This window comes from Frieseomelitta varia, unplaced genomic scaffold, assembly GCF_011392965.1.
Source record: "Frieseomelitta varia isolate USP_RPSP 00005682 unplaced genomic scaffold, Fvar_1.2 scaffold_965, whole genome shotgun sequence".
Lineage (NCBI taxonomy): Eukaryota > Metazoa > Arthropoda > Insecta > Hymenoptera > Apidae > Frieseomelitta > Frieseomelitta varia.
Window position 1 is genome coordinate 244055 of NW_025110773.1, and position 24967 is coordinate 269021.

The window sequence follows — 24967 nt, forward strand, 5'->3', positions numbered from 1 at the left end:
AGCGGTGTTTTTTGCCGTCGAAACTTTTCAATATTCGTAAAATATTGCGTCCTCGTCCATCCCGATACCCCACTTCAACACTTTTCACTTCGTTTGAACGCGTGGCCGAATATTGTTCGAAATATCTAAAAATACTGGGGCCGGGAACGGTATCATCGATGATACACGTTCCCTTTTTTCTCTTCTTTCGTTTCAGAAACGTGGTAGTATTGTGTTTCAAGTGGATCGAACTTTGAACGAAGACGGGGTGTTAAAGCGTCTCGAAAGAAAAAAAAAAAAAAAAGAAAGAAAGAAAGAAATAGAAAAACACGTGCATTCGCGAAACTTGACGTCGAGTGAAAGAGAAAAGAAATTCGTTCGTCGCTTGGAGAAAAAGCAGAGAGATAATCTAACGAGAAATTAAACTATTTGACTCTGATCCGATCAGAAACAATTCCAAGCCTCTCGGTGCACGATCCATCGTGTAATCGCAAAATCGACATATTGAATCATCGTAAACGTTCGCCGCGCAAGCAGCGAGGGCAATCGACGACACGGTTTGATGGCTGTAGGAATTTTCTACAGTGTAAAGAGGTTATGTCCCGTTAAATATAAAACGGGCGTGTAGCGTGTCTCTATAAAATCGATTTGCCCGGTGAAGAGGGCTTGGTCGATTCAGAGATCATCGTATCGCGTCGAGCACACGATGGTGAAGCCCTCGATACGCCGCCACGGCACGCAACAATCATAATAGGGAGGAACATAAAACAGGTGAGCGTGTGAAAGTCCCTAGAAAAAGGATTTTCCGTTGCACGCTCCTCTCTATGCGCGCGTGTGTGTTTGTGTGTATGTGTGTGAGAAATGCCTGGGCAATTCGTGTCTCCACGACGCGACGAGAACGTCGAGAGTCTATCGATGTACTCTCCTCTCTTTCTCTTTCCCTTCTATCGAGAAATTTCCCCGCGAGATATATTCCCACTGAAATACATTTTGTAATCGTATTTTAATGAACTTCGAGTGTCTGCGCTTTCTTTTTCTCTTTTGAGAAATTTGAAAATTCCTAGAATCCACGGAATGAAGAAATGTGCTGCAACATATTGAAAGTTATATAATGTTAATAGGCGAAGCAAATTTCCATTTGGACCGTCGTTCTTCGCTTAATACCTCCCTTCATAAAAATGTAAAGGTACGTCGGATAAAGAAAGAGAGGGAGAGAACGGAGCGGCCACGCGATAGAGAATAAATAACAACTAGAATAATAGTCTTTCTATGCCGTGGCGAAAATTTCAGGCGCGCCGGTATTCAAGCTTTATCGGCAGAATTTAAATTTCCAGCTTTAAAGGCAGCTCGCCGCCGGATTTTAATTGGAGATATTTAAATTCCGGCTTGCAAGGATAAGTTAAAACTGCATGTGTAAGTAAAAATATTCTTTCATTTATATTCCGTAAGCGAGAAGGATTCTTCATTTACATATTTAAAACCCCTCGCACGACACGTATCGTTCGACCCGGTGAAAATCGAATCCCCGCCGAACCATCGATTCTGACCGCGAGGGGCAAAAAAGAAAACACACTCGCGGCTATATATCAATATTAAAATGAAATTCCTTTTTATTTGGCGACGCCTCTTTAAACATTTGTGTTGCCAGACGGACAGGAGAAGAGACAGAAAAAAAAAAAAGAGAAAAGAAAAGACGAAAGAGTGGATTTTTTTAACAGACATCGAATGAACGACGCGCGTAGAACAATATCACGGAGAGGAGAATCACCCTACTCGGTAAATATCTTTTTCATCGAAACAAACAAGCTGAAAATATAATTATCGGAAGTGGTATAATTTTCCCTCGAAAGTTTCGTACCGATAACAACCGCACGGCAAGTCCGGAGACTTCCCCGCTGCCAGGAGCCAAGAAATAATATTAATTATATCATTTCGAAGCGTGCTTGACGCGGTGAAACTTGTTCGGAAGTTGCTGTCCCTCGTATCTGGCTACGGTATCGGGTCGAATTGTACCAAAGTTTTCCATCGCGTATCGCGAGAGGTGGTCGATATATCGTTGGATCTCCGCGAACTTGGGTCAACGTCAGTGAAAGAGATACGCGCGAACGATACTGATTGCATTCGCCGAAATGCACGTCTGTATTTCCCCCGGCCGAATGGAAAAGCGAATAGCGCCAAGGAAAATGGTTGCCAGTCAACTTCACTGGCGAGGGACATTCGATGGACATCCGCGTTTTGAGGTTAAAGTGAAAACACACTCGTGTACTGCATATTCTGTTGGAACGTTTCATTAGTTCCAATCGAGAAGTTTCATCAAAGAATTAGTTTCCAGTAAAGTGAAACTTGGTCCATTGGCCTGAAAAGATCCAGCTGCTACAGGAGCTGACAGTATTAAAAATTACTAGAACTTGGAACAGTCAAATGTAAAAATCACTAGAACTCCAGATAATTAATTATTTGGCAAAATTATTCCCTCCCTCCCCAAGGAAATGTCTATTCTCCTTCTGAAGCAAAATTCGATCCAATCTGAGGCGACGAAGAGTCAAAAAGTAACATCCAGTTAGGAATCAGAGGCGCGAATGATCTCTGTAACGTTTCTCGATACCACGCCTAGAGGATCCTAGGGATCCCTAGACCGAAGCCGAGGCTCGAAACAGCAAGCAAATCGAGAAGTTTCATCAAAGAATTAGTTTCCAGTAAAGTGAAACTTGGTCCATTGGCCTGAAAAGATCCAGCTGCTACAGGAACTGACAGTATTAAAAATTACTAGATCTTGGAACAGTCAAATGTAAAAATCACTAGTACTCCAGATAATTAATTATTTGGCAAAATTATTCCCTCCCTCCCCAAGGAAATGTCTATTCTCCTTCTGAAGCAAAATTCGATCCAATCTGAGGCGACGAAGAGTCAAAAAGTAACATCCAGTTAGGAATCAGAGGCGCGGATGATCTCTGTAACGTTTCTCGATACCACGCCTAGAGGATCCTAGTGATCCCTAGACCGAAGCCGAGGCTCGAAACAGCAGGCATCGCGCATACATACAAATGACCCGCATAAAACTGTCACGCCGCCTCTGCTCTCCAAGAAAAACAGTGGAGTGGCTCTGTCGCGCTGACAAAATACGTGTACTCGCGAATAGGTCGCGTCATATTCAGAGGAAAATAAAGCGTGGCCGGGGCTTGGCCGTCCGCGTATCGCTTATTGGTATGCCACTGACACGCCAGTTCAATTTCGTTACCGACGTCTGCGAATCGCTGAATATCATCTGCTCCATTGAAATTCCGCCATAGCCGTGAGACGCGATATCGCATTTGTCTCCCTGACTGCGTTACCTAAACGATCGCGTTTTGCACCCGCGGCCCTTGTTTCGCCTACAAGCGCGAATGCGACCGTGTATCGAATACACTCGTGTTTTTCTTTCTTTCTTTCTTTCTTTCTTCTTCTTCTTCTTCTTCTTCTTCTTCTTTCTGGATCGAAAAATCCATTCACGAATCCACCGCGATAATTGATCCCTCTGTTTGTAGAAACTGTCCGAGCTGGTCCGAGGATACGTGACAGCAGATTATTTTTTTTCGAGAAAAATCTCACGGCAAGAACAATCTAGTTACTTGCGAGTTATCGCGTGTATTATTACACAGTATGATTGAGCTGGTTATATTTAGTTACACGTTTCAGTTGTTCCAGCTGCATCTAGTTATACGATCTCGTTGGTCTAGTTACATCTAGTTACATGAGTTTGTTTCTCGGAGCGAGGCACAACTTTGATCCGTTCGGCAGAACGAGGAACAGCCAGAATTTGGATTACGATGGAATTTTCAAGAGTTTCGACGAAGAACTGAATTCTGATTCCCGTGATTTTCACGTTTCCTCAAAGAGGGACTTCGGATACAAGTACACAGATCGGATTTTCTTATTGCAAAGTGTGTTTCGCGTTGCAAAAGGTAGCGACGATTTTTCCAAAGGATTAGTGAATTTTTCAGTCGCCTTTCATCAAGCTATTCGGGTCAGGGGGTTCACCTTTGCGAAAGCGTACAGCGGATTTTAAATTACAGTTATTTTTGTAAAACGCGACGACAGCTTTTAGAGTCAGTTTCATAAACGGTGGCAAACTATTAACTCGGCGCAAATAGCGGATGTGAAAAGTAATTTTCAGAAGGCGACTCAAACGAATGGGAAATTTTAATTATGATTTACCAGCGGGGCTTTAAATCATCGAGATAAAAATATTTGAATTGTATCTCATCCAGATAAAAATTCCCCTTTATTTGAAGAGATTGTCTGTTCTTTCATATAAAAATACTCCACCGTTTCTATCCTCCTCCACTTTGTTCAATTAAAATAGCTATTAACGGTTAATTGTAGAATGCGAGTATTCATATTTTCAACAGTATATAATATAATTTGGTGTTTTTGTAAAATTTTGAAACGCAGAATTTTCTACAACAAATCGCTCGAGTTAGTTTTTATCTTATTTGGCTTTTCACGTGCCAATTATTCGTATTTAAGAAACGAAGGGGTCTGTTGATTCTGAACTAAGATCGCAAGAATTCAGGATGAAGAATTACTTTTGGACGTTCCGGATATTCGCGATTTTCATCTGTCGACCAATTAGCAAGCATAGATTAAACCAATTAGATTCGTGCTACTGTAATCCCTCACTGTGTGGGATGAAAAATTTTCGAATTTACACAGGACTATCCTCCCCTCGGAGTTAACGATTTTAATATCCGTCGAAGAACAAAAGTATTGCAATTCAGTTTTTAAATTGTTGTTAATCTTCGAATTATTTATACTACTGAGCACTTAAGAGCATTAAATTCGGTCCATTGATTATTCCTATCCTTGTATTTGGATATGTTTGATTTAATCTCTGAATCATTCACGCTGATAAATTCTTATCGATGATTCGATCAATTTTTAAGTCGCTTACGATTATTTCACTCGATCTCTTGAATTATCGACGCTTAGTACAGCAGTGAAATTACAGTAAAAAATTGATGCATTATAAGTTCACAGTTTTAAATTCTCAACGACGGGAGGAATAAATTTCCGAAGCCGCAGATTCGATACGCGCCTGTGCTATAGAGATGCATTGACGATTGTCCTCAATTAGGGACACGGCTAACCTTTATATTATCCGAAGAACGTCGAAGCGATTACGCGTCACGCTTTGTTTGCGTGTATCTGTTATAACACTCACGTTGCCCAAATAACACTGTGTGTCATGTAACATGCCGCGCGATGCATAATAACTGCAAACAGCAATTATTCTAGGGGAATTGGTCACATGTTCCGCGGGCGAATAATTCGGTTGAATCTTCTGCCGTGGTGGCTCGCGTTCTCGCCCGAAAACCATCTAATTCTAATTGATTCGAGCGCGCTGTTAGCGGAGATACGAACGCCGGGAATTCGATATCTCGGCAAATTTCTGTCGAACAATTCGCTGCTCTCCTCTAAAACGCGTTTGCTTTTCGAAATGATCAGAAATTTCCCCGAACTAACAAACAAAGTGTCTTCGAAATTTCGCCGAAACCGGCTAGATCAACCGAACCTATTTGAACCGAAGGAGAACCCAAGAATCCGGATCCAAGAATTCGAGGTTAGAATCAGGCCAGGTAATAGCTGCCGGCTGCGATCGGTGTCTAACAACCCGTAGACTGATCAGCTCCGTCCCCCGTGTGTTTTCGTGCGCCGACAGCCAGCGGAGTCATTACGAATTCTCCTAATTCCCTCCCCGATCAGCCCACGAAGGGTAGTTTCGCAGCGGCGTGTGGGGGCGTGTGGAAACCCCCAGCTAGGGGGAATAGGCGCCTCTCCTTCCTACAGAGCGCGGCACGCTCGAAGCACCCAGGGGCAATTGAAACTCACGGCCATTTACTGCATTTCAATAATGGTTGCCCAACCCTACTCCTACCCCTCTTTGCCCAGGCAGCCCTGCGTGAGCACCCAACTCCCATCGCAGCACATACGTGCAGCAACACGTATAGGTTAGAGCTGACGGTTTGCTGCTCGGCACCGGCTCGCACAGTCGATTTACCGCGAGCTTTATGGAACAGACCGGTGGGGGGCAGAAGTAACCAACGGCTAACTATCTCGTCTATGGACGACTGTATTATTCGATGCCCACCACCCTCCCCCGTAACATGGCCACGTGCCGACGTGAGCACCGTTTTATGCTGCCGGGGAAAGTCGTTCGGTGTGAATGGCCAGTGTTTGTGTTTGTGCGTTTGCACCGTTGGGCTACGTAGGTTGGCGGAAAAGATGGGAAAGAATGGCTAGTGGACGATCGCCGAGTTTCTTGGTTCTTCACCCGAAGAAACTTGACGGCGGACAATTTTCAAAACGTCCGCGCGTTCGATCGTGCGTGTATTAGCCGAGTAATTTTTATTTGAAATCTGTCTGTTTTTCTTAAAATTGAGAAATCTCAGGCTAAGAATTTACAGGGAATTGCGTTAGAATTCTAATGAAATATTTCGTCGAGTTAAGACGTAGTATCCATCGAATTTCGACTCCGTGCATGTACACGTTCCTGGCAGAAGTGAAATATCCCAGTGTATACGGCAGCCCGAACTTAACTAAATCACTACTCGACCGAGTTATTTGATCCATGTGTGCAAACCAGTTGACCAAACTGCTCGAACTAAGCTGTCGGTTGCATCTAAATCGGATTAAATTTGCAATGATCCTTCAGAAGCTTTCGATTCTTACTCCACGAGCGTTTCCTCTGTATGGGAATTTCATTCCTCCGCTTTCTCTAAGTTCGACGAAAATCTAAATGTTGATCCCGAGAGGGGTCCGATATTTTGCGGAGAATTCTATACGTAGCGTGTGAAAATTCAAATGGAATTGTTTGAAAGGAATCAGAGTAAAGTCCGTCAGAGCCGAACTGCCGTCATAATTTTTATAAAAACTCAAAGATAAAGATCCCCCTCTCGATATTAACGGTTTAACAGCCTCCTCCTTCCTTTGAAACCGCGAAAATCTTCTCCTATCTGCGCGACAGGAACTGGGAACTTTCAGCTTATCTCTCGGAACCGAGAGCGTTTTAAACAATTGTTAACGACATCCGAAACGAAATTGAAAATTCAAGAAACGAAGTAACTCCGTATAATCTAAACTTTTAATCAACGTTACAGCCCAGGACACTGACAAGTTCCTGGTCGGATTGCAAAGCAACCCTCGTAAACAACTTCCATTTCAAACGTTTCAAGCGCGCGGCTATACGTTTCATAACTGTGCACGAGATAAAACGAAAAAGAATCCGGGAGGGGGGGGGGGGAAGAGTGGTGCGGATGTTGAAGTGTGGATAAAAATCTCTGTTTAATAATGTATCGCTGCGAATCCATCTTTTTTTTTTCTCTCTCTCTCTTTTTGTTCATTTCCACCCTAAAAGGCTCGAATCCATTTTCGAAATGGTTTTCGTTACCAGTCGGATAAAGTCTATCACGTCGAGAACGGAGATATCTGAAAAATGTTTTATATCCTTCAACACACCGAATACATCGAGCGTCCTACTATTTTCATGCTAAAATCCACGGGGTTTCGATCTCGTTATATGCCCCGTTTCTGACTTTATCGACACTCGTCTTCTACTTCTCGCGTTCGCGTGAACATGCATATGTATATGATTTTACGATCGTGAAAAACTTTATCGTGCATGCGCGTCATTCGGCTGAGAGAATAATTTCTTGAGAGGATAAATCGAACGTCTAGACGGGCATTTAGCGACGATCGTTGGGCATCGGATGAATTTCAATCAGGTGAAAAGTCGTGGAAGACGTGTGAAAATTATTTCAATAACGTTTGAAGAAACTTTGGCAAAAGGGTAGAAATTAAAATCAGAAAATTGGAGAAAATTTCGAAATCCCCCAAAATTCCCTTCCATTCGTTGTTTCAAGCTTCCGATTAACGATCAAGGATACTTCATCGCGGATCCCCGATAATTAAACCGACCACCTTGTTCCAATTACTTGCTAGCGAAACAACATTGCCAAAAAAGCATGCACCAATTTATCAACCGTTCCATCGATTAAAACCAACCGTGTTTTCCTACTGCACGCTAAGCGAAGGTCTAAATAATTGAGATGGATATTTTATCGTTGTCCTGTCAGGTTTCCATGAACACGGAAACGCCGTGGTAGTTCGACATGACGAGCGAAACAGAACGAGAGCGCGCGAGAGAGAGGGAGCGAGCACAAATTCGGTGAAATTTGAAATCGAGCAAAATCGCTGGAAGGCAATGGCGAAACAAATTTCACCCATTAGCAGCCGACGGAGGATACATGTCACGCGGTGGTTGTCATCAATACAAATATCTGTGCGAGATACCCTTCCCCCCCGCCCCTCGTTCGCAGAATTGCATGCACGATCTCATACACGGAAAAAAACCTCTCGAATTTGTTCGATAAAATTCGTACACGGTGACTGTGTCCCGCGAAACATCTCCCATGCTAACCGAAAGCCTCGGTGCTTCCTAATTTCGTTTCTTCTCTTTTCTAACTTATATCTTCCATTTGGTGGTTCTAATCTAGGTGAAAATATTTTAATAAATATCTTGGCAGAATTTGTTGCGTACACGAAATCTGAATAGACTGTAATCCTATATCTTTAAAAGTATAGTTTCAAACATTGTTTCATCAAATATTATAACTACACTGCGGATGTTCGTGCAGTTTTATAACCAGCAGTTAAATAAAAAACTATACGTACGAAAATTACTACGAATTTACTTGCTTTATGGTTTCTCCAAACGATTTTCACTTGACGATTAAAAAATGATCGAATAACCTCGTTTGCATATCTCGCAGTAGAGTGAATCGGTAACATACTGTGACCACGAAGGCACTCGAATCTATCAAAGTGTTAAGAACGAAATCATGGAAGAACGAATCTATGAAACAGTACTACCACTTGAGTAATTGTTAGGACTGCGTGGGTGGGGGAGATAAAACGCGGGATATCTCCCTCTAAAACAGCTGTTACCTCGAGAGCGGATTCCCAGGGCTCTCGTGTCTGCGCCGGACAGAGAAGCCGAGGACACAGCGCGAGAGTGCTCCTGGATTTAAATACAATAACCCGGGGCTATTGTAAAAAATATACACGGCCACGTGCACGCGACTGCACACCAATGGCCGAACCTTATGCATGCGGCTCGATCGCTGGTATTTCCACTCGCCAAATAACAAGTATACACTCGGAACCCAATCACGCGTGTTATCCCATGTTCCACTGGCCATTGCACCCGATCCTCGAGGATCCATCGCGTCGATGATCGCGCATGTGTCCGTGTATCACGTTAATCGATCGATCTTTCAAATCAATTTTCTATCCTTGTCTTCCTTTGGGAAGACTTTGCAAGAGTTCTAGCAAAATTACGAGATATTATGGTTTCACGTGACAGGTTCGTTCGTATTCCCTTGACGAATGCGATGTATTATAAATGAAAGCAAAATTAGAAGATGTCGAATTGGTTCACGTTCTAGAAGAATACAACATAGTACGAAAAGCTAAAATAGAAAACGATGTACTAGGGAAATATATATTTCTGAAAGCGTGATGAAATTTTAGTGATCCAATAATAAAAACGTCAAGAATCTCCGAAAACACATTTGAACTTTGTACCTTCGATCGATATTGTTTTCTAAAGATATTCTTTCTCTCAAAAACAATTCTCGCTATTCAACCAATAAAAAGTGTCAAATTTTGCAAAGTTATAAATTTCTTCGATAAACTTCTCTTTAAAAGAAGAAAGATATTTGAACTTAATACAAAAAAAAAAAAAAAAATAGATAAATTTAAAGATACCACGTTTATTCACCTGGTGATCACCGTAATTAATATTCGTTTACAATGTGTTACGATATTATCTAATATCTAATATTATTAGTACGAGTCTCTGAATTTTAAATGTTACACGCGCGAATGGAAGATTAGTTTAAATCATCATTAGCTCTGTGCGCAGGGGGAATCGAAGCACAATTGCCGAAGGAAAGAGGGGAGTTTGATGTGTACACACGTATCTGTACGCGAGTGCAAACGTGGCCGCGCATGTAATATGCGATGTAATCGCATTCCTATGCATGTAACAAACCCTGTAGATACAGTGGATTGTCTAATGGACGACACATGTTATATATTCCACCAGTATCGATACCATAGGGAGATTACTCTGATCCACGTGTTTCGCGCCGTTATCATTCGCCCGCATCCTTCGCGATTTTTCATAACTTAATGGGGCATTAACGTATTGAACGGAAGAGGGAGAGACGAGGGAAGGAGGGGGCGAGCAACAAATATTGGAGAGTCACTTTGTAGATTAAGTGATCCATCATGCGACCACTCCTGCTGTACTTTTATCTACCATTCGTCTGTTTTGTTCAAGTTATTTTTTGTTTCGTACTCGCGCGTGATAAAACTTAATCGAAACTTTTAGAATTAAGTTGTTCGATAAGCCGATTGCACGTTACGTTTGCCTCGTGTTGCCGGGCTAATCTAATCTAACACGAAACGATCTTTTAGTACAGATTTCTGAAATGATTTATCTCACGAAGGATTGTTAGTTTTCTATTCAGAGTGTTGTGAAATTTTTAACAACGCCCGAAAGAAAGAAGATGTATTGAAAGAAGATGTATTTGAGATACAACATCGTGGCAGTCTAGAGTCTATAAAACGAATCTTGATAACAAGGAATAATAGTTTCTATAGTTCGATTGAATTTAATTGCCAACAAAACAATAACTGAAAAAATACTAGATCAAAGGAATCCATTAGAATCAAAAGAGGAAAATTTCAGAGTTGCGTGAGTACACAGTGAGAAAGAATTCCTTTCTATGTAGGAATTCGCGAAAGGTACGAATGATAAGGGACACAATAGTCGACGGAGCGTTTCTGTATATTTTTCCAGCGCGTATAGAAATGTCTCTACACATACAAAACGCGAGCTCGGTATCGATGACGCTTCGGGACTGTTCGCATTTGATTGAACACGAAACAGTGCTACCTAACTTGAAAAAGATCTCTGAAAGGGGAAAAAAGATTTCCTCGCTTTACACGTCTTTACGTAATCCCTTCTTTGCATACGTTTCAATGCTTTCACGCTGGATGCGTCTGAACATAGTTACGTATGCGACAAAAATTCTTTTGTCCAGATCAGTTTGCAATTGTTCATCGTTGTCTGTCGAACGAGATCCGAAGAATATCTCGATTAAAAAAAGTAAGAAATAATAACAAAGAATATCTCCGATCATTTATTATACGTATACGTCTATTATTTTACAAATAAGTGAGTCGGATTGATTATTTCGTATAAAACAGGTTTACATCGTTAAATTTATCACTGTTGTCTCCTCTTCTTTGCTTTCATTTGTATTCTACGATTTTTCCCTACTCTCTGGTTAGATTTTCTTCCTTTCTTTTTCAAATTTTGCTCTGGCTTCAAAGGTCTTCTGTATTCTGCAACATCTGCAGAACTTGCCTTTGTATTCTTCTTGCTATAACGTTTTTTTCCACCAAAACCATACTTAGCATCCTTCATTTTACGCTTGGCTGCTACTTTATGATCTACAGTCTGACTGTGTGGTTTCTTTTTGTCATCTAAAAAGTCCAAGTCTTTTCTCACACCCTTGCGATACTTTTTAACTTCCTCTAGTAATTTTTGCTTCTCCGCATGCTTTTTCAAAGTTGCCTCTATCTGCATTTGCTTTCCTACTTTCCTCTGTTGCCTCAGCTGTCTAATTTTCTCTGATCTTTGCGCTATTGTTTGCTGCTTCATTAAATTCTCTCTGATTTTTTGCATATGGGTATCTGATTTCGCCATTTCAGCAAAATAATCGTCAGGCCTAATTGTTGAAACGCCAAGTTTCTTCAATCGCACAATTGCATCCATAACAGCACCCTGTGCTTGTCTGTGAAACATTGTTTCCCTGCGAAAGTCGTTCAGAACAGGATCATCGGCCGGATTGTACTGAGGTAACTTCTTATTTCCCTGCAACTGTTTCGCGCGTCTCACTTCTTGGTCCTGCATTTGTAATGCCAACTCTGGTGCTAAAGGTGCCAGTGCATTAACCATATCTAACCTTTCGATCCATGGCAAATCCAGCTTAAATTTCTTTAGCTTGTTTTTCATAAGATTCTAGAAATAATTTCAATCATAAAAAATAGTTCCTCTTTTTTTAAAAATAAAATATATTTAGGAATTGATCAATTAAATTAATTCAAGACTATCTTCATACTTACAACACAATTTTTGTGTTCTTTTTTGTTTTTCTCAATTACAACATTCAGACCTGGTTTTAACAAACCTTTTGCATAAGCTTCTCGCAGCTATACACGTGAAAAGATATAGGTTAGAAAGACTTGTGATAAATATTAAGAAATGTATTAAGTATATTTACTTCTTCATCTGATGAATTGTACTCTGAATCTGATTCAGAAGATGCTTGTGTTTCTTCGGTATGTAATACAACCTTTTTCACTTTCATTTTTTATATTAAATTTAAAAGACACAGAAACTCAAAATTGGCACAGTAAACAATGCATTCTAAGCATCTTTAGCGCTATCTATTGGAAATATAAGAGTAGGTTCAGGTTAGGTTCAAGCATGATGTTTGAACAAGAATCAAATTTTCTAAACTATTTCCAAATAGAATCAAAATATAATCTTCAAAAACTTTTTCTCCCATAATCATCTTTATATGTGAAAGTTGTTAAAAATTATACAATATTCAAAAAAATTTTTGTACTATAAAAATTATTTTGACATTACTTTTATTGCTTTATTGTAAACGATTCTATTTAAACCTATAATGCAAATTGCATACATAAAATTGTATCCTTAAAACAAGTGGAAAATTCAGTATCCAATAAAAAGAAATTGCATATCATTTCTAAACCAATTCAACCAATTGCAAATCGTATATTTTGTTAATTATTGTTTGCTGTCACAGTAAAAGATGTGTTATCAGTTATATAAGAACTGATATCAGATATCTTATTTCTAAATCCAAGAAAAAAATGTGACAAAAGAAACTGTGAAGCCATGTAGGGATCAATCGCATTGGCAATTTCAGTCTAGACTGCGTCCTTCGATGCACAGAAATCCCGCGAGACTCATCTCTAACTATATTATACTCTATGCCAACATTTTTTTGTCACAGCTGGCTAACGACAGCGAAACATCATGACGGATAGTGATAAGAAACCAATGTCACGCTTACTGAAGCTCGCTAACAGATTCAACTGCTTCTACCTGTCAGGTAAGCGAAATCGTTCCATTTAAACGTATCTCGCCTGTATGTCCCCTCGACGATTTTATAGTGATTAGCGCATAGAAACGCGTGGCTTTCCGTCCTGTCTACTGAGATATTGATTTCGAGTCTGTTGTATATTCTTTCGCGTATTTTCAGCGAATTAATAAGAATTGGGTCTACTTTTCCTAAAAACGTAGGTGATTTTCACGATCGTTTCATGATATTCATTCTTTACTATTATGTATATGTGATTCTTTCTATTTTTTTTGGTAATAAATATTTTGAGTACTATTGTTGCTATATACACATTTACCAAAGTAGATATCAAGGATGTGTATCATGTATTTATATGAATGATCTATATTATCATCTTTTTTCTGGTACAATTTAAACACAGATGTGCAAATATAGAATATACCTTAATGAATATTTATGAGAATCTTTTAGCACTCTATTTCTTCAGCTTCTTAAGTTTCCTTACTAATGAACAAAAACTTCCTGTTTATTATATATTATTTATATTTTATATTTTAGTTGTATTTTATTGTACAATGTCATTAACTGGATGACTAATAGTCTTAAATCTCCAATATTTTTTAGGTTTTCATGCAGGTGAATGCAGAGCCTTTGTTGTTGACGGACAACAAGTTGGCCTTGTGCGTCCAGATGTAATGAAAGAATTATTAAACTATCCACAGGTAATTCCAGACATGAAATTGTAACAGATGACACGTCTATTAATCCGTTTTCATAATCTTAATTATGCTTGTTTAAAATATTTCTCAAAGGTATTTCAAGTACATCCTGAGTACGTGCAATTAAATCCAGCATTCAGAGATTATGCAGAGAGAAGTGCTAGAGTCGAGGAAGTTTTGAGAGAATGGCGTGCAGGTGGAAAGTTCATAACATTAAGAGGATGGAGAGAAGAGTGTTATGAAGTACGCGCACAATTCAATACCCCACCACTATTTAAAATGGACCGGTCTGCCACATGTATGTACTTTATGATCATCTATATTCATCTGTCCAACTGTAAAGCTATTATTTCATTTTATAGGCTTGTTTGGAATTCGTAAATACGGAGTAGATATCAACGGATATGTTATGGATCCTGTGAAAGGTTTATCAATATGGTTGCAAAAACGTAGTCCAAACAAGCAAACTTGGCCTGGCTACTGGGATAACATGGTGAGTGGTGGATTGAGTGTTGGTTATGGAATCAATGAAACCGCTATAAAAGAGGCTGGAGAAGAAGCCAGTATTCCCAATAATCTTATTGCAAAATTGAAGAGCGCCGGCTGTGTGTCTCTGTTTTTCGAAAGTGAAAGGGGTCTGTTTCCGAACACAGAATTTGTATATGACCTTGAACTACCACCAGATTTCGTTCCGAGCAACAACGACGGAGAGGTAGAGACTTTTGAATTGCTTCCAGTTAACGAATGTTTAGAAAGGATACTGTCTTCGCACTTTAAAACAACGTCGGTGCCAGTCGCTCTTGACTTTTTAATTAGACACGGATATATCACAGCGGAAAACGGTGAGCATATTTTACAAAGGTAGTCAATTATAGCATCAAGTAACCAAAATTGTTCATCTCTTTCTGTTGCAGAGCCTAATTTTATAGAAATCGTGGAATTGCTTCATATACCTCTGCAGACCATTTACAATCATCCACAAAAAAAGTGTAAAATAGCTGCAAATGGCGAAGCAATCGAATCTCTAGACAGAATTTAAGTTTAACTAGTCCTTATAATTTAATATCGCGTTTGAAATTAATTCGGACGAAGTTCGCTTTTTTTGTGGTTTCCTTGTATTTGATCGATTTTTATAGCAAAACAAAGAAAAAAATGGTGCAGTTTTATATGTGTAAGGCTTGCAGAATATTTATAAATCACTAAATAATAGTTCAATCCCAGAATCGATTCAGAGGATTTTTATGAAACTCTTATTTCTATAATATTAAAAAATGAAAAAGAAAAAAAAAAATACGTAATTACAACAGGTATATTGATCGTAACATTTTTACTCATAGATATAATTCCTTTTGTTATAACTTGAGTAGTTTTTATATAATAATGATGAAAGTATAGTACATTTTTTAACAATTCTTATACGAATTTCGAGAGCTAAAAGTAGTTATTATTAACTTAACGAGAGTTTCATAGGGAAAAAATTTTAATTTATGAGTGAGTTTATTGATATTTAATAATTGTAAAATTGGCACAATACATAGTAATAATTTGCGAAATAATTTTTAACAGTTTCAATCAACGGTTTCAAAAAAAAAGGAAAGAAAAAAAAAAGCAAATCACGTTGCATCTTCCTCTGATTTCTATCATCGAACTGAATTTTTGCACAATAACAAAAACGAAGAAATTTTCGCCGATCGTACGAATAATAATCCAAACGTGTGACGTTTTGATATACATCAGTGTTAAATTAGAAGTATTATTCAAACAGCATTCCAGAAAGCATAGATTAAGACTTCAGTTTCTAAGCGAGCAAAGGGGTGAAAAAGGAAAAGAAAGAACGAAAGAGTAACAATAGTTTTTTCTAATGTTTGTAATCGAACTTTTGTACTAAAGAGAAACTTGTACACCTAACAGCAACAATGAGTACATAGAATATCAGTGCAGTAATATCTCAATATTCTGCGTAGGATGTAAGATGGAACTCATTCACAGTATTATGAACGTGAATGCACAGTATACTGTTTGATATGTTTAGAATAAAAATTGAAAAAAGAAAAAACGAAGAAAAAAAAAAGAAGTTTATAGACGAATTATGTCAACGTATGTGTTCTTATATTACAGCTATGCTACCGAAAAGAAATGCTTAGATCCTTGAACGACTTTTATTGAGAAGGGGAACAAAAGTGTTCGTATATTGTTTATTGTAATAATGTAGGTAGATTTTTTAATTGAAAAAAATGATTGGTACCAAGGTTCTAATCAAAGTGATATCATTAGATTGCGGAGAAATAGCGATTTGTATAAATGGCAAACGCAATGGCACTTTTCGTCTTTCATTTTCAGTGTTTTTAATTTAATATTTATTGCTCGTTGTACTTATTCGGCGTCTAAGATTAATTTATGTATTTACCATTCTGTTCGTCAAATACGCAGAATGTCTAGCTTTCTTTCATTGAAAGTAAACTAATTGTCAAATATCTTTATAAGTTATTGTATTTAAATGATGCTTTGTACCATTTGCATTGCGTATGCCCTTAACTTAAGAGATGTTTTTATACCGAGATTAGTTTCTACAAGACGAAGAGTCATTAGGTATGTTGAATTCAATATTATATAAATCGTTGTTGTGAATTCGACATGATTACAATTGCGTTTATGGATAAACATTCTAAATGTTTTCTAAGGGATTTTTCTACCAAGGCTAGAATATGCATTGTGACTTGTATTATGTTAAATGTATTCGCTTCTTTTCAGTTGCTTTTATTTCAGTCCACTTAGCTAGGACAGTAAGTGAGATCCGTGCTGCTTAAGTATAATCTAACTTTAATTTAGTTCTTAGTCGGATTAACCTGACGCGTTTAAATAAGTTCGCTATTTTTTTATAATCATATACTAGTCATACTCGTCATCGCCTTATTGTTTCTTAATCTGATCATGAAAATCTTAGCGTATCTATGATTATGTTTGTTTTTAAGTGAAACTAACATTTTTGTGATAAAAATGAGTACGGCTGGCCATACTGTTTAATGCATGAATTAATATTTGTCATGAATAAATTTAATCAAATTTACAATGTCATCGTTTCTGTCAATGAAACCTCAATGGCCATCATTTTGTATCTCTTATTTTTTATTTATTTAATTTCACTTTCTTGCAAATTCAACTTCATTAGCTGTCTGACATGTTACACGCTTATCTATGTTTTGTTTTATTTTTGAAATTAAGATGTAAGGCGAAACTTCTACAACCACTACTTTCTGTTTATTGCATACATAAATAATTGTACTTAATTCTCATAGCCCTTTATACATATTGAATTACTACGAAATCTTTATTATAAGATATAATCATGTAACAATCATTAAAACAAGAGAAAGAGAAAATTCAATGATCCATTAACTCAATAAATAAAGTTCAAACGCTTTGTACTCTATCATTTTATCCTCTTTTATGTGTAACTATATTGCAGTAATTAAAAGATATTACTTGAAGATGACTGATATAATTTTTTGAAACTTCTTAAGTATCTTTGAATTCCAAAAAGATACTTATTACTACTAATAAAAATATAATTTTAGAGTGAATTAAACAATAATCTTTCCTAAATATCTAAATTTAGAAAAAATAATGTTAATATACTCTATTAAAAAACAAATTTTTCTAGATCTTTTAATTCTATAAAATAATTAGCATTAGACATAGTAGAGACACGGCAGTTTCCGGTATATTTCAAAAATCTATGCAGCGAAAAAATTTTCTAGTATAAAAGCAACAAATAGGCAAGCTAGTGGGGATGCCCGAAAGGAAAAAATAAACAAAATGTGCTAGAAGCCTGGTGGGGAGGCTCGACTTTGTCAGAAGAAACAAAAATCGAACAAATCACTTCCCTTTTGAACATCATTGGGGTAACAGTTTCGTGACTATTCTCTGTTACTTCCTGTTGAAGTTCGGCGTTGCGTTCAAACTTTTCATTTACGCTTAATTAAATTATAGCTAACTTCAGTGAATAAATTCAATGAAATAAATGTATCGTGTAAAGTGCTACCTGATTTATCAGGTACGGTGAACAAACAACATAATTTAACTATTTTTCTACGCTCATAAATACAATTACACTCGTAAATATTAATATTGTTTATTCCTTACAATTTTGTGCAATTTTTTGAGACTCGAGTGCATCGAGGTTGCGTCATATTGCGAAAGTTATCACTTTCTTTTCTCGTTATTTTTCTATTTGTCAATTTTAATAAATTTTAAATTGTAGTTGATTCGAAAAATTTGTTAAATTTTAATTCATACAAGAATATAAAAATTTACTATGATTTATGAAACAGAAACAATTTAGTTATTTTAATTATTCTCTGTGTTACTATAATTTTATATGCCTCTGTGAAGTACAAAGAGAAACAAATGTAATTGTATAAAAAATACAATTTTTTGATTATTAATAACTGTTTCTATTTTATTTTAATTTAATTTAATTTAATTTTTGACTATGGATTCTACGACATTTTCACTGAAGTTTACATCTTTAACAGCCTCGGAAATTTTGTCAAGATTTGAATGTTTCATACATTTGGCGATAGGTGAGTTATTAATTATTTTCTCTATTGTTTTATATCTTTCTATTACCTTATATCTTTATATTAGCTTATAAATCACCTGATATAGAATCTGAGTATTTTTGAAAAGTATTTTGTTATAAATACAGACTACGGATCTTTATGTAAATTTATATTTTTATAATAAACATAACAAATATTTTACTTCAAATATTTTATGCATTTTTATATACAAAAACTATTGTAAATAGAATACAAAAGATCTATAGTCCAATAATGAATACACTAAATTCATGAATATACTTAAATGAAAAAAAGAGAGTATTTTGTAAACATATTCTACGCCATGTTGTCTTCAATCTTACTATTTTTCATCCAAATTATGTGGGTCAGAGGTAGTCTATCCAAGATATTCGTTACATTTGTTAAATAAATTATATTCTATAATGACTATAAAAACAATTATTTTTAAGCAAAATGGCCTAATCTACGAAATATCGTAGATTATATCTGTATATCGGTAGATTATATCAGACTGCATTTCACAAATATTTCATTGAAATATCGAATAACTTGAATCAAAAAGATTATCAGTGATCCACACGACATAAAACATATTGAATCAGCATAATATAATCGATAAAATTGATAAAGAAAATCTAATAATTCGATAGCATAGGTACGCTAATATTTCACATTTCAATAATGGCGACGTGATACAGGCATGATTTTCCTATCACTTACTTTTTCTCCAAATATTGATGTACAGAAACAATTGAAAGCCGTGCACCAGTAGAATAATGATCCAGAGTGATAGCTTCACGATTCACATACACAATTCACGAACACTAAACACTTTTACCGCGTTAATTTTTCAATTAAACAGCACTCCGAGCGGAACGACGTTTCAAATCGCGACGACCGACGCTTAACTGCCGTTTTAAAATTTCGATAATCAGAAGCACTCCATTTCGATTTCAGTGCGCTAATCGATAGTTGTTTAAATTTTGATACATATTCGAATTGAACTGGTGGCGCGCATGCGCGCTTACGCTCGTCTAATGGAGTACGCTGAATGTATACTGTGTGGGTGTTATTTCCGCGTTTTGATTGATAATTTAAATTTTCAAAAATAGAAAATGTCGGTAGCGGCAGGAAAAAGAATTTTTGCGCACTTTTGTAGTAATCATCTGAAAAAGTTATCGACGCGTTCGAAAATTGTTAGGTTCAGTTCTGTCGTGAGTAACAAATCCCTTAACCTAGAAGAAAATGCAAAATGCAGCATGTCAACTTGCGAATCTAACAAAATTTCTGCTGCTGTTTTAAAGAAATTCTCCGATCCTTTCGTTCTAGAAAGTATTGAACCTCCTAAAGTATTACAAGCTAATGAAGTAAGTCTTACGTAAAAATTAACGATTTCAAGATGTTACAAATATTTTTGTGTTCTATTTACATTACTTTCAATTGTCTTTTTTACTATTTGAATTGAATATTTTGAAATACAAGATGTGATTTGTAAAATGTTGACATTGGGTTTAAAATTAATGAGAAGAAATTTATTATTTATGTATGTATTTTAAATGAAAATAATTTATTACACTTATAATTTATTACATTTATTACCTATAAAATATATATATTATAGATAGGAATTATACTTCTATTTTACAAGATTACAGCAATATTTTGTAAGTTTAATGTCTTTAATAATAATAATGTGACAAATATACAACTTTTTAAACTTAGGTACTCAATACATGTTGAAATTTCTAGTAATTATTGTTAAATTAAAAAAAATATATATTATAATTTCCAAGTAATTTCAAGTAATTCATCAATACAAGTTAAGAGAAATATTGTTAAAAGGCAAAGCTTATAACAACTTTATATTGGCAGGTTCTTGTAGATGTTCGTTATTGTGCTCTCAATGCATCAGATGCATTATTGTCAAAAAATATGTATACATTCGAACCAACTTTACCAGTGGTTCTTGGTTATGAACTTGTTGGAAAATTAGTTCAAGTTGGGGAGGAAGCAGAAAAACAAGGGTATAAAGTTGGGGATAAAATTGTTGCCCTTAACAAAGAGCGTTATGGAGGTTTAGCAGAACAGTGTGTAGCAGAAGTTAATGTAAGCAAGTTTATTTGGGCCATTTAATTATATTTACATTCCACTGTAAGAAAGATTTGTAGGATATCTGGAAAGTACCATCCGAAGTACAATCCATCGATGTAGTAGGGTTACTTGATGATTATATTACTGCTTTAATTGCATTAGAAAGCAAAGTTAGCATTCAAGAAGAAGATATCATGTTAATTAATGTGGGTGTGAGTAGTATTGGTTTAGCTGCTGTTGATCTTGCTACAAATGTATTTAAAGCTGAGGTTAGATTCTACAAAAATTAATATTGATAATAATGTTTGTTAAATGTTAGAAGTTGTCCGTGACAATTATTAATTCAGGTAATTAGTGTTTCTGCTACGGAAGATGGTGCAGCTCTTGCTAGAGACAAAGGTGTACTCGCATCTTTCAAATATAAAGATAAAACATTGTTGAAACAAATTGAAAAGGTAGCTGCAGAGAAAGATATTAAAGAAATCTTTGATGATGATGATGGTAAATATTTCAAAAAAGTCTTGAATTGGTAAGTTCAAAAACAATTGACTGTGAAATCTTTTAGTCGAGTTAAAAAAAAATCAGTGATAGTGGTGTTATACTTCTAGTTTTACTAGTATTTACAAAGATGAAATAAGCATAAAAGATCTGTTGAATGATGATAATTTTGCAGTTGTGTTACATCATTTGTCTCGTGAAGGTACATAAGTGTTTTAGGTACTAGCAATTACTTTAAATTAAATAGTATAATTTATTACACATTACTCTTTATTCTAAAGGGAGAGTAATAATTGCTGGTTCAGCAGTAACTCTAAAAAGTACTGACTCTGACATACCAAAGGATGTCTTTACTATTAGTGGATTTAATTTGAAAGAATATAAGAAGAAGAAGCCAGAGTTATATCGGTATAATAGTTTTAAAACTAAAATGTCTTATAAATTTTGTTTTTTTTTTTTTTTTTTTGATATACTGAGTTATGATTAAAAATGTTACTATTATGAATTATAAATTGTGATGAATTGAATAATAAATTGTGAGCAAAATTTATAGGGCAATTTAATAGTTAGGTTTAAATTGTTTTAAGGTTTAGTGATTATTTTAATATCATATTCCTTCAATTAGACAAGCAGGGGATGATGTTTTACAATTTCTGGAAGAGGGTCTAATTACACCAACAAGTGCATTAACTGTTGGATTGTCAAAAATAAATGATGCACTGGAATTTATTCTTACATATAAATCTCCAGGGAAAGTGAGTGTAAAACATCCAACACAGTTTAGCTTTAGTTCTATTGATGAATACATAATATATACATAAGACCCAATATTATTAATTTCACAGGTTATTATTGATGTGAAAGATAGGTAAGATAAATTCAAAGAAATAAAATATTAAAAATATATGTGAAAGTATTTTTCATGGAATATAAAGAACATTGCAAAATAGATTCAGAGCTATGTTTAAGGTTTAAATACATTAAGTTTCTTGTGAAGTACACAAAATTATGTTAAAAATAAATCAGCTGTATCTTCTGTATTATATATTTTTAATAAATATTTTCTACTTTGCCATTGTTGAAAATGTAGATCTTGTTCCATATTGGTTTCCTCAAAATTTGAGTTTCCACATTTCCATTTGAGATTCCAGTTTTCCAATTCTCAATCATTCCTTTTTCTACAACCATTTCTCCTGATCTTTATTAGCCGAGTCACATTAAATACATCAGCTGTTTCCGACTTCGAACAATCGTTTTTTTTTTTTTTAATAAAAAATGAAATTTATGCAACCAGTCGCTTAAACAATTTCCATACCAGATCAATGGGTCGTTCGCGGAGATTTGTTGTTCGGGTTGTGAGACAACAGAAAATTGCACGCATACGATTGTTCTCAGGTAGCTATGCTATACTAACTCGGTCGCGGTCATTATCGGTTGCCCAACGCCCCTTTATCGAAACTAGAGCGTTTTGTTGCCGTGCTACCGACGAAAGGAAACCCGGAGTAAAAGTCCTGAGAACGGTCCTTCGTGAAATCGTTGATTATAAATATATTCTCTCTAATGGTAGCGAAGAATTTCGTTCTGTCTTTCTTTCTTCTTTTTTTTTCGTCAATTCGCTCGGAACAGGCTAATAAAAATGACTGTGCTTTTGTAATACAGGCACTAGGGGTAACACGCGGTAGTTCGATGTTAAATTATGAGACTATTATCGGTACTTGAGAAATAATGATCCACAATTGGTGGAAATTCTCTGACCTTTTTGTTCTGGTATATTTAGTGCGGACACAGGAATCCAGAATATTCAGAAAATTGATCTTGGCCGGCAAAAACGAATATCGTTAACCTAGATCTGCCTACCATCCTTTTAGAATGATTGCGAGATAATTTTTTTTCTTTTTTTCGATACATTTTTACATTCAGTTTATATGACGTTTGGGGTGATAGATTACTCTCTCGTATTATTTCATATCATTGCTTGAAATTTCTATCTTTATCATCTCAATTCTTAAAATTAGTACGATTAATTATTATATTGCTATTATTATGGCTAGTTATCTCAACAATTCTATTGTGCACAATCATTTATTATTTGGATATAGTTAAGAAACGAGATCTATTATCTGAAAGAAGAATATCTACCTAGATATTCCTTTCCTCTCAGATTTCGTTCACCACAGGGGTCAAGCAGGATTGTCAAACGTATTGATTAATTGATAACAATGATCTAGAATTATGAAACATGGCGTGGGTGCTCTAGATTGCATGATCTGTGTGACCCAATATGGTCATCCCTCAGGCCAAGTCCTTGCTGTTTCATTTAATAATTAAGGCCTCAGAAAAAATTTTTCGAATCTTACTTTCCTTTTTTGGAAAAATGTTTTTAGGAGACACGTGTGTAATTCTTAATCCGTTAGAAACCAACGTTAGGAATGTCTCAAATTTTGTTTCTTATCACTATTGGCTATGAAATAGAATTCCAAACGTTTGCCCAATACTTTTTTTCAATACGTTTTCACCTATCTGAATTTTCAAATTTACGAAACTAATTTGTAGCTTTGTTGCTCGTCGCTTCATGAACTAGAATTATAGTTTCATTGTTGAAAAAGTAATTCAAAGCTTGAAACTATAACGTAAAAAACGATCGATAAAATCTCATTACATTCCATATGTACGTTTTATAGGGAAAAATCTCTGAAACGGTGAAAACTATCAAGTTAATCGCTTAATCCATCTCTCGTATTGCGTCGCGTGTCCAAGCGATCAGATACGCGATCTTTCAATTAACCCGCAGCTTAGAAAGAGGATCCACGACCGATCTGCTTGCCAGATGTCGGAGGCGCAGGAGAAATAAAAGGTTCTTGGGTAGATCGAAAGGACAAGTTACATAATAAAACACATCGAGGGCAAAAAGTCACGGTTTCTCGGTACTTTCGCGTCGTTACTCTCTTTTCTTTCCTTTTTTCCCCCCACTTTGAAATGTCTCAACATTTTGGCGAACGTATTTTTTAGTATCTTACTAACTAGCTCTGAAATTACTGCTTGGGCTACAAATCTAAATTATTGCAATTCTAAATGTCACTCGTTCCTAAATTATTGCAACAAAAATTCTTTATACGAGCTTTTTAGGAGAATCAATCTCGAATATTATATTATAGCTGGTGCCTACATAAAAATTGAAACTTTTAGGGGAGTTTCACAGTTGCAGGCTTCGATTCTTTTTTTTTTTCCTTTTGCGATATAACGCGTTACATTGAAACGTGATTAATTAACCCGCAGGGAGTGAAATTAATTTCAGGCTCGGTCTTTTGCGAAAGGATACGATTTCAGGATGATAAATCGCGAATTTAATGCCGTTTGCTCGGCCTGGAAATTTACGTTCCACGCGGGTCTGTTCGCGACTACGAGCAGAGGAAATTAATGGGTTCGCGTTTCTGCGATTTGTATGAAGTAGAGAAGTATAGGAAGAGGAGAGCCACGTTGGGTAACTGCCTCTTAGGTAACCCTCTGTGGATCTGTTTCAGTAATTGTCAAATTTGTTTGCTGATTTACGATCATTATCGGCAATTGAACGAGTCTTCTTCCTCGATTTCCATTTCTAAATGATTGAGAAACGAGTTTGTATAGATGGAGATCGTTATCGATGATAACTCTGCGTATAAGCGTAATTAGTAAAAATGGAGGAGTAAAATCTTTTTGGAAACGGTGCGCGTATGTTTTATTTATTTCATTCATTGAAGCGATCCGATTTGTCTAAATTGCAATACTCAGCACTGTAGTTCACTGAAGAAGAGACTCTACGCTTTATAAATCCTACGATAAATTCCGCAGAAGAATGAACACGAGGTAATCAAGAGTCATCTCGTCGAATCTACGC

General features: G+C 36.2%; 4 protein-coding genes across 7 annotated transcripts in view; 3 read left to right on the forward strand and 1 right to left on the reverse strand.

Moving 5' to 3' along the window:
* Nucleotides 1-1980: 1980 nt before the first annotated feature.
* LOC122538150 (probable rRNA-processing protein EBP2 homolog) lies at nt 1981-12542 on the reverse strand. 2 transcript variants are annotated; one of them, XM_043671966.1, is made up of 5 exons: nt 12372-12542; nt 12214-12300; nt 11295-12109; nt 9271-9280; nt 1981-1996 (listed from the first exon to the last, which is right to left on the reverse strand). In XM_043671966.1, the coding sequence occupies exons 1-3, from the start codon at nt 12456-12458 to the stop codon at nt 11312-11314; spliced, it is 972 nt and encodes a 323-aa protein (XP_043527901.1). In that variant the 5' UTR covers nt 12459-12542; the 3' UTR covers nt 1981-1996; nt 9271-9280; nt 11295-11311. The 2 variants fall into 2 exon arrangements, with proteins under 2 accessions (XP_043527901.1, XP_043527900.1); XM_043671965.1 differs by lacking the exons at nt 1981-1996; nt 9271-9280 and having other exon boundaries at nt 11203-12109; nt 12372-12541.
* Nucleotides 12543-12554: 12 nt separating this feature from the next.
* Nucleotides 12555-15981, forward strand: LOC122538149 (uncharacterized protein YJR142W). 2 transcript variants are annotated; one of them, XM_043671964.1, is made up of 6 exons: nt 12555-12564; nt 13134-13232; nt 13827-13924; nt 14015-14219; nt 14284-14763; nt 14836-15981. In XM_043671964.1, exons 2-6 carry the CDS (start codon nt 13157-13159, stop codon nt 14958-14960), a joined length of 984 nt encoding a protein of 327 aa, XP_043527899.1. In that variant the 5' UTR covers nt 12555-12564; nt 13134-13156; the 3' UTR covers nt 14961-15981. The 2 variants fall into 2 exon arrangements, with proteins under 2 accessions (XP_043527899.1, XP_043527898.1); XM_043671963.1 differs by lacking the exon at nt 12555-12564 and having other exon boundaries at nt 13043-13232.
* A 2485-nt stretch (nt 15982-18466) lies between these two features.
* Nucleotides 18467-24967, forward strand: part of LOC122538152 (serine-rich adhesin for platelets-like) — a 59906-nt gene continuing 53405 nt past the window's right edge. For both annotated transcript variants that reach the window (XM_043671972.1, XM_043671975.1), the window contains exon 1: nt 18467-18504. In XM_043671972.1, the coding sequence (XP_043527907.1) occupies nt 18482-18504 (23 nt within the window). In that variant the 5' untranslated portion in view covers nt 18467-18481. The remainder of the gene's footprint in view (nt 18505-24967) is intronic.
* Nucleotides 19534-21973, forward strand: LOC122538153 (quinone oxidoreductase-like protein 2). The gene is made up of 8 exons (XM_043671976.1): nt 19534-19871; nt 20377-20610; nt 20673-20864; nt 20943-21124; nt 21204-21295; nt 21375-21501; nt 21719-21848; nt 21939-21973. The coding sequence occupies exons 1-8, from the start codon at nt 19620-19622 to the stop codon at nt 21963-21965; spliced, it is 1236 nt and encodes a 411-aa protein (XP_043527911.1). The 5' UTR covers nt 19534-19619; the 3' UTR covers nt 21966-21973.

Excerpts from the sequence above, each read along its gene's own strand:
- LOC122538150 (XM_043671966.1), bottom strand. The coding sequence starts at position 12,458 with ATGAAAGTGAAAAAGGTTGTATTACATACCGAAGAAACACAAGCATCT. Across the intron at positions 12,301-12,371 it reads ACAATTCATCAGATGAAGAA|CTGCGAGAAGCTTATGCAAA; the intron begins GTAAATATACTT and ends TCACGTGTATAG. Across the intron at positions 12,110-12,213 it reads AAGAACACAAAAATTGTGTT|AATCTTATGAAAAACAAGCT; the intron begins GTAAGTATGAAG and ends AATTATTTCTAG.
- LOC122538149 (XM_043671964.1), top strand. The coding sequence starts at position 13,157 with ATGACGGATAGTGATAAGAAACCAATGTCACGCTTACTGAAGCTCGCT. Across the intron at positions 13,925-14,014 it reads AATTATTAAACTATCCACAG|GTATTTCAAGTACATCCTGA; the intron begins GTAATTCCAGAC and ends TATTTCTCAAAG. Across the intron at positions 14,220-14,283 it reads AATGGACCGGTCTGCCACAT|GCTTGTTTGGAATTCGTAAA; the intron begins GTATGTACTTTA and ends TTCATTTTATAG.
- LOC122538153 (XM_043671976.1), top strand. The coding sequence starts at position 19,620 with ATGTCGGTAGCGGCAGGAAAAAGAATTTTTGCGCACTTTTGTAGTAAT. Across the intron at positions 19,872-20,376 it reads AAGTATTACAAGCTAATGAA|GTTCTTGTAGATGTTCGTTA; the intron begins GTAAGTCTTACG and ends TTATATTGGCAG. Across the intron at positions 21,849-21,938 it reads CATATAAATCTCCAGGGAAA|GTTATTATTGATGTGAAAGA; the intron begins GTGAGTGTAAAA and ends TTAATTTCACAG.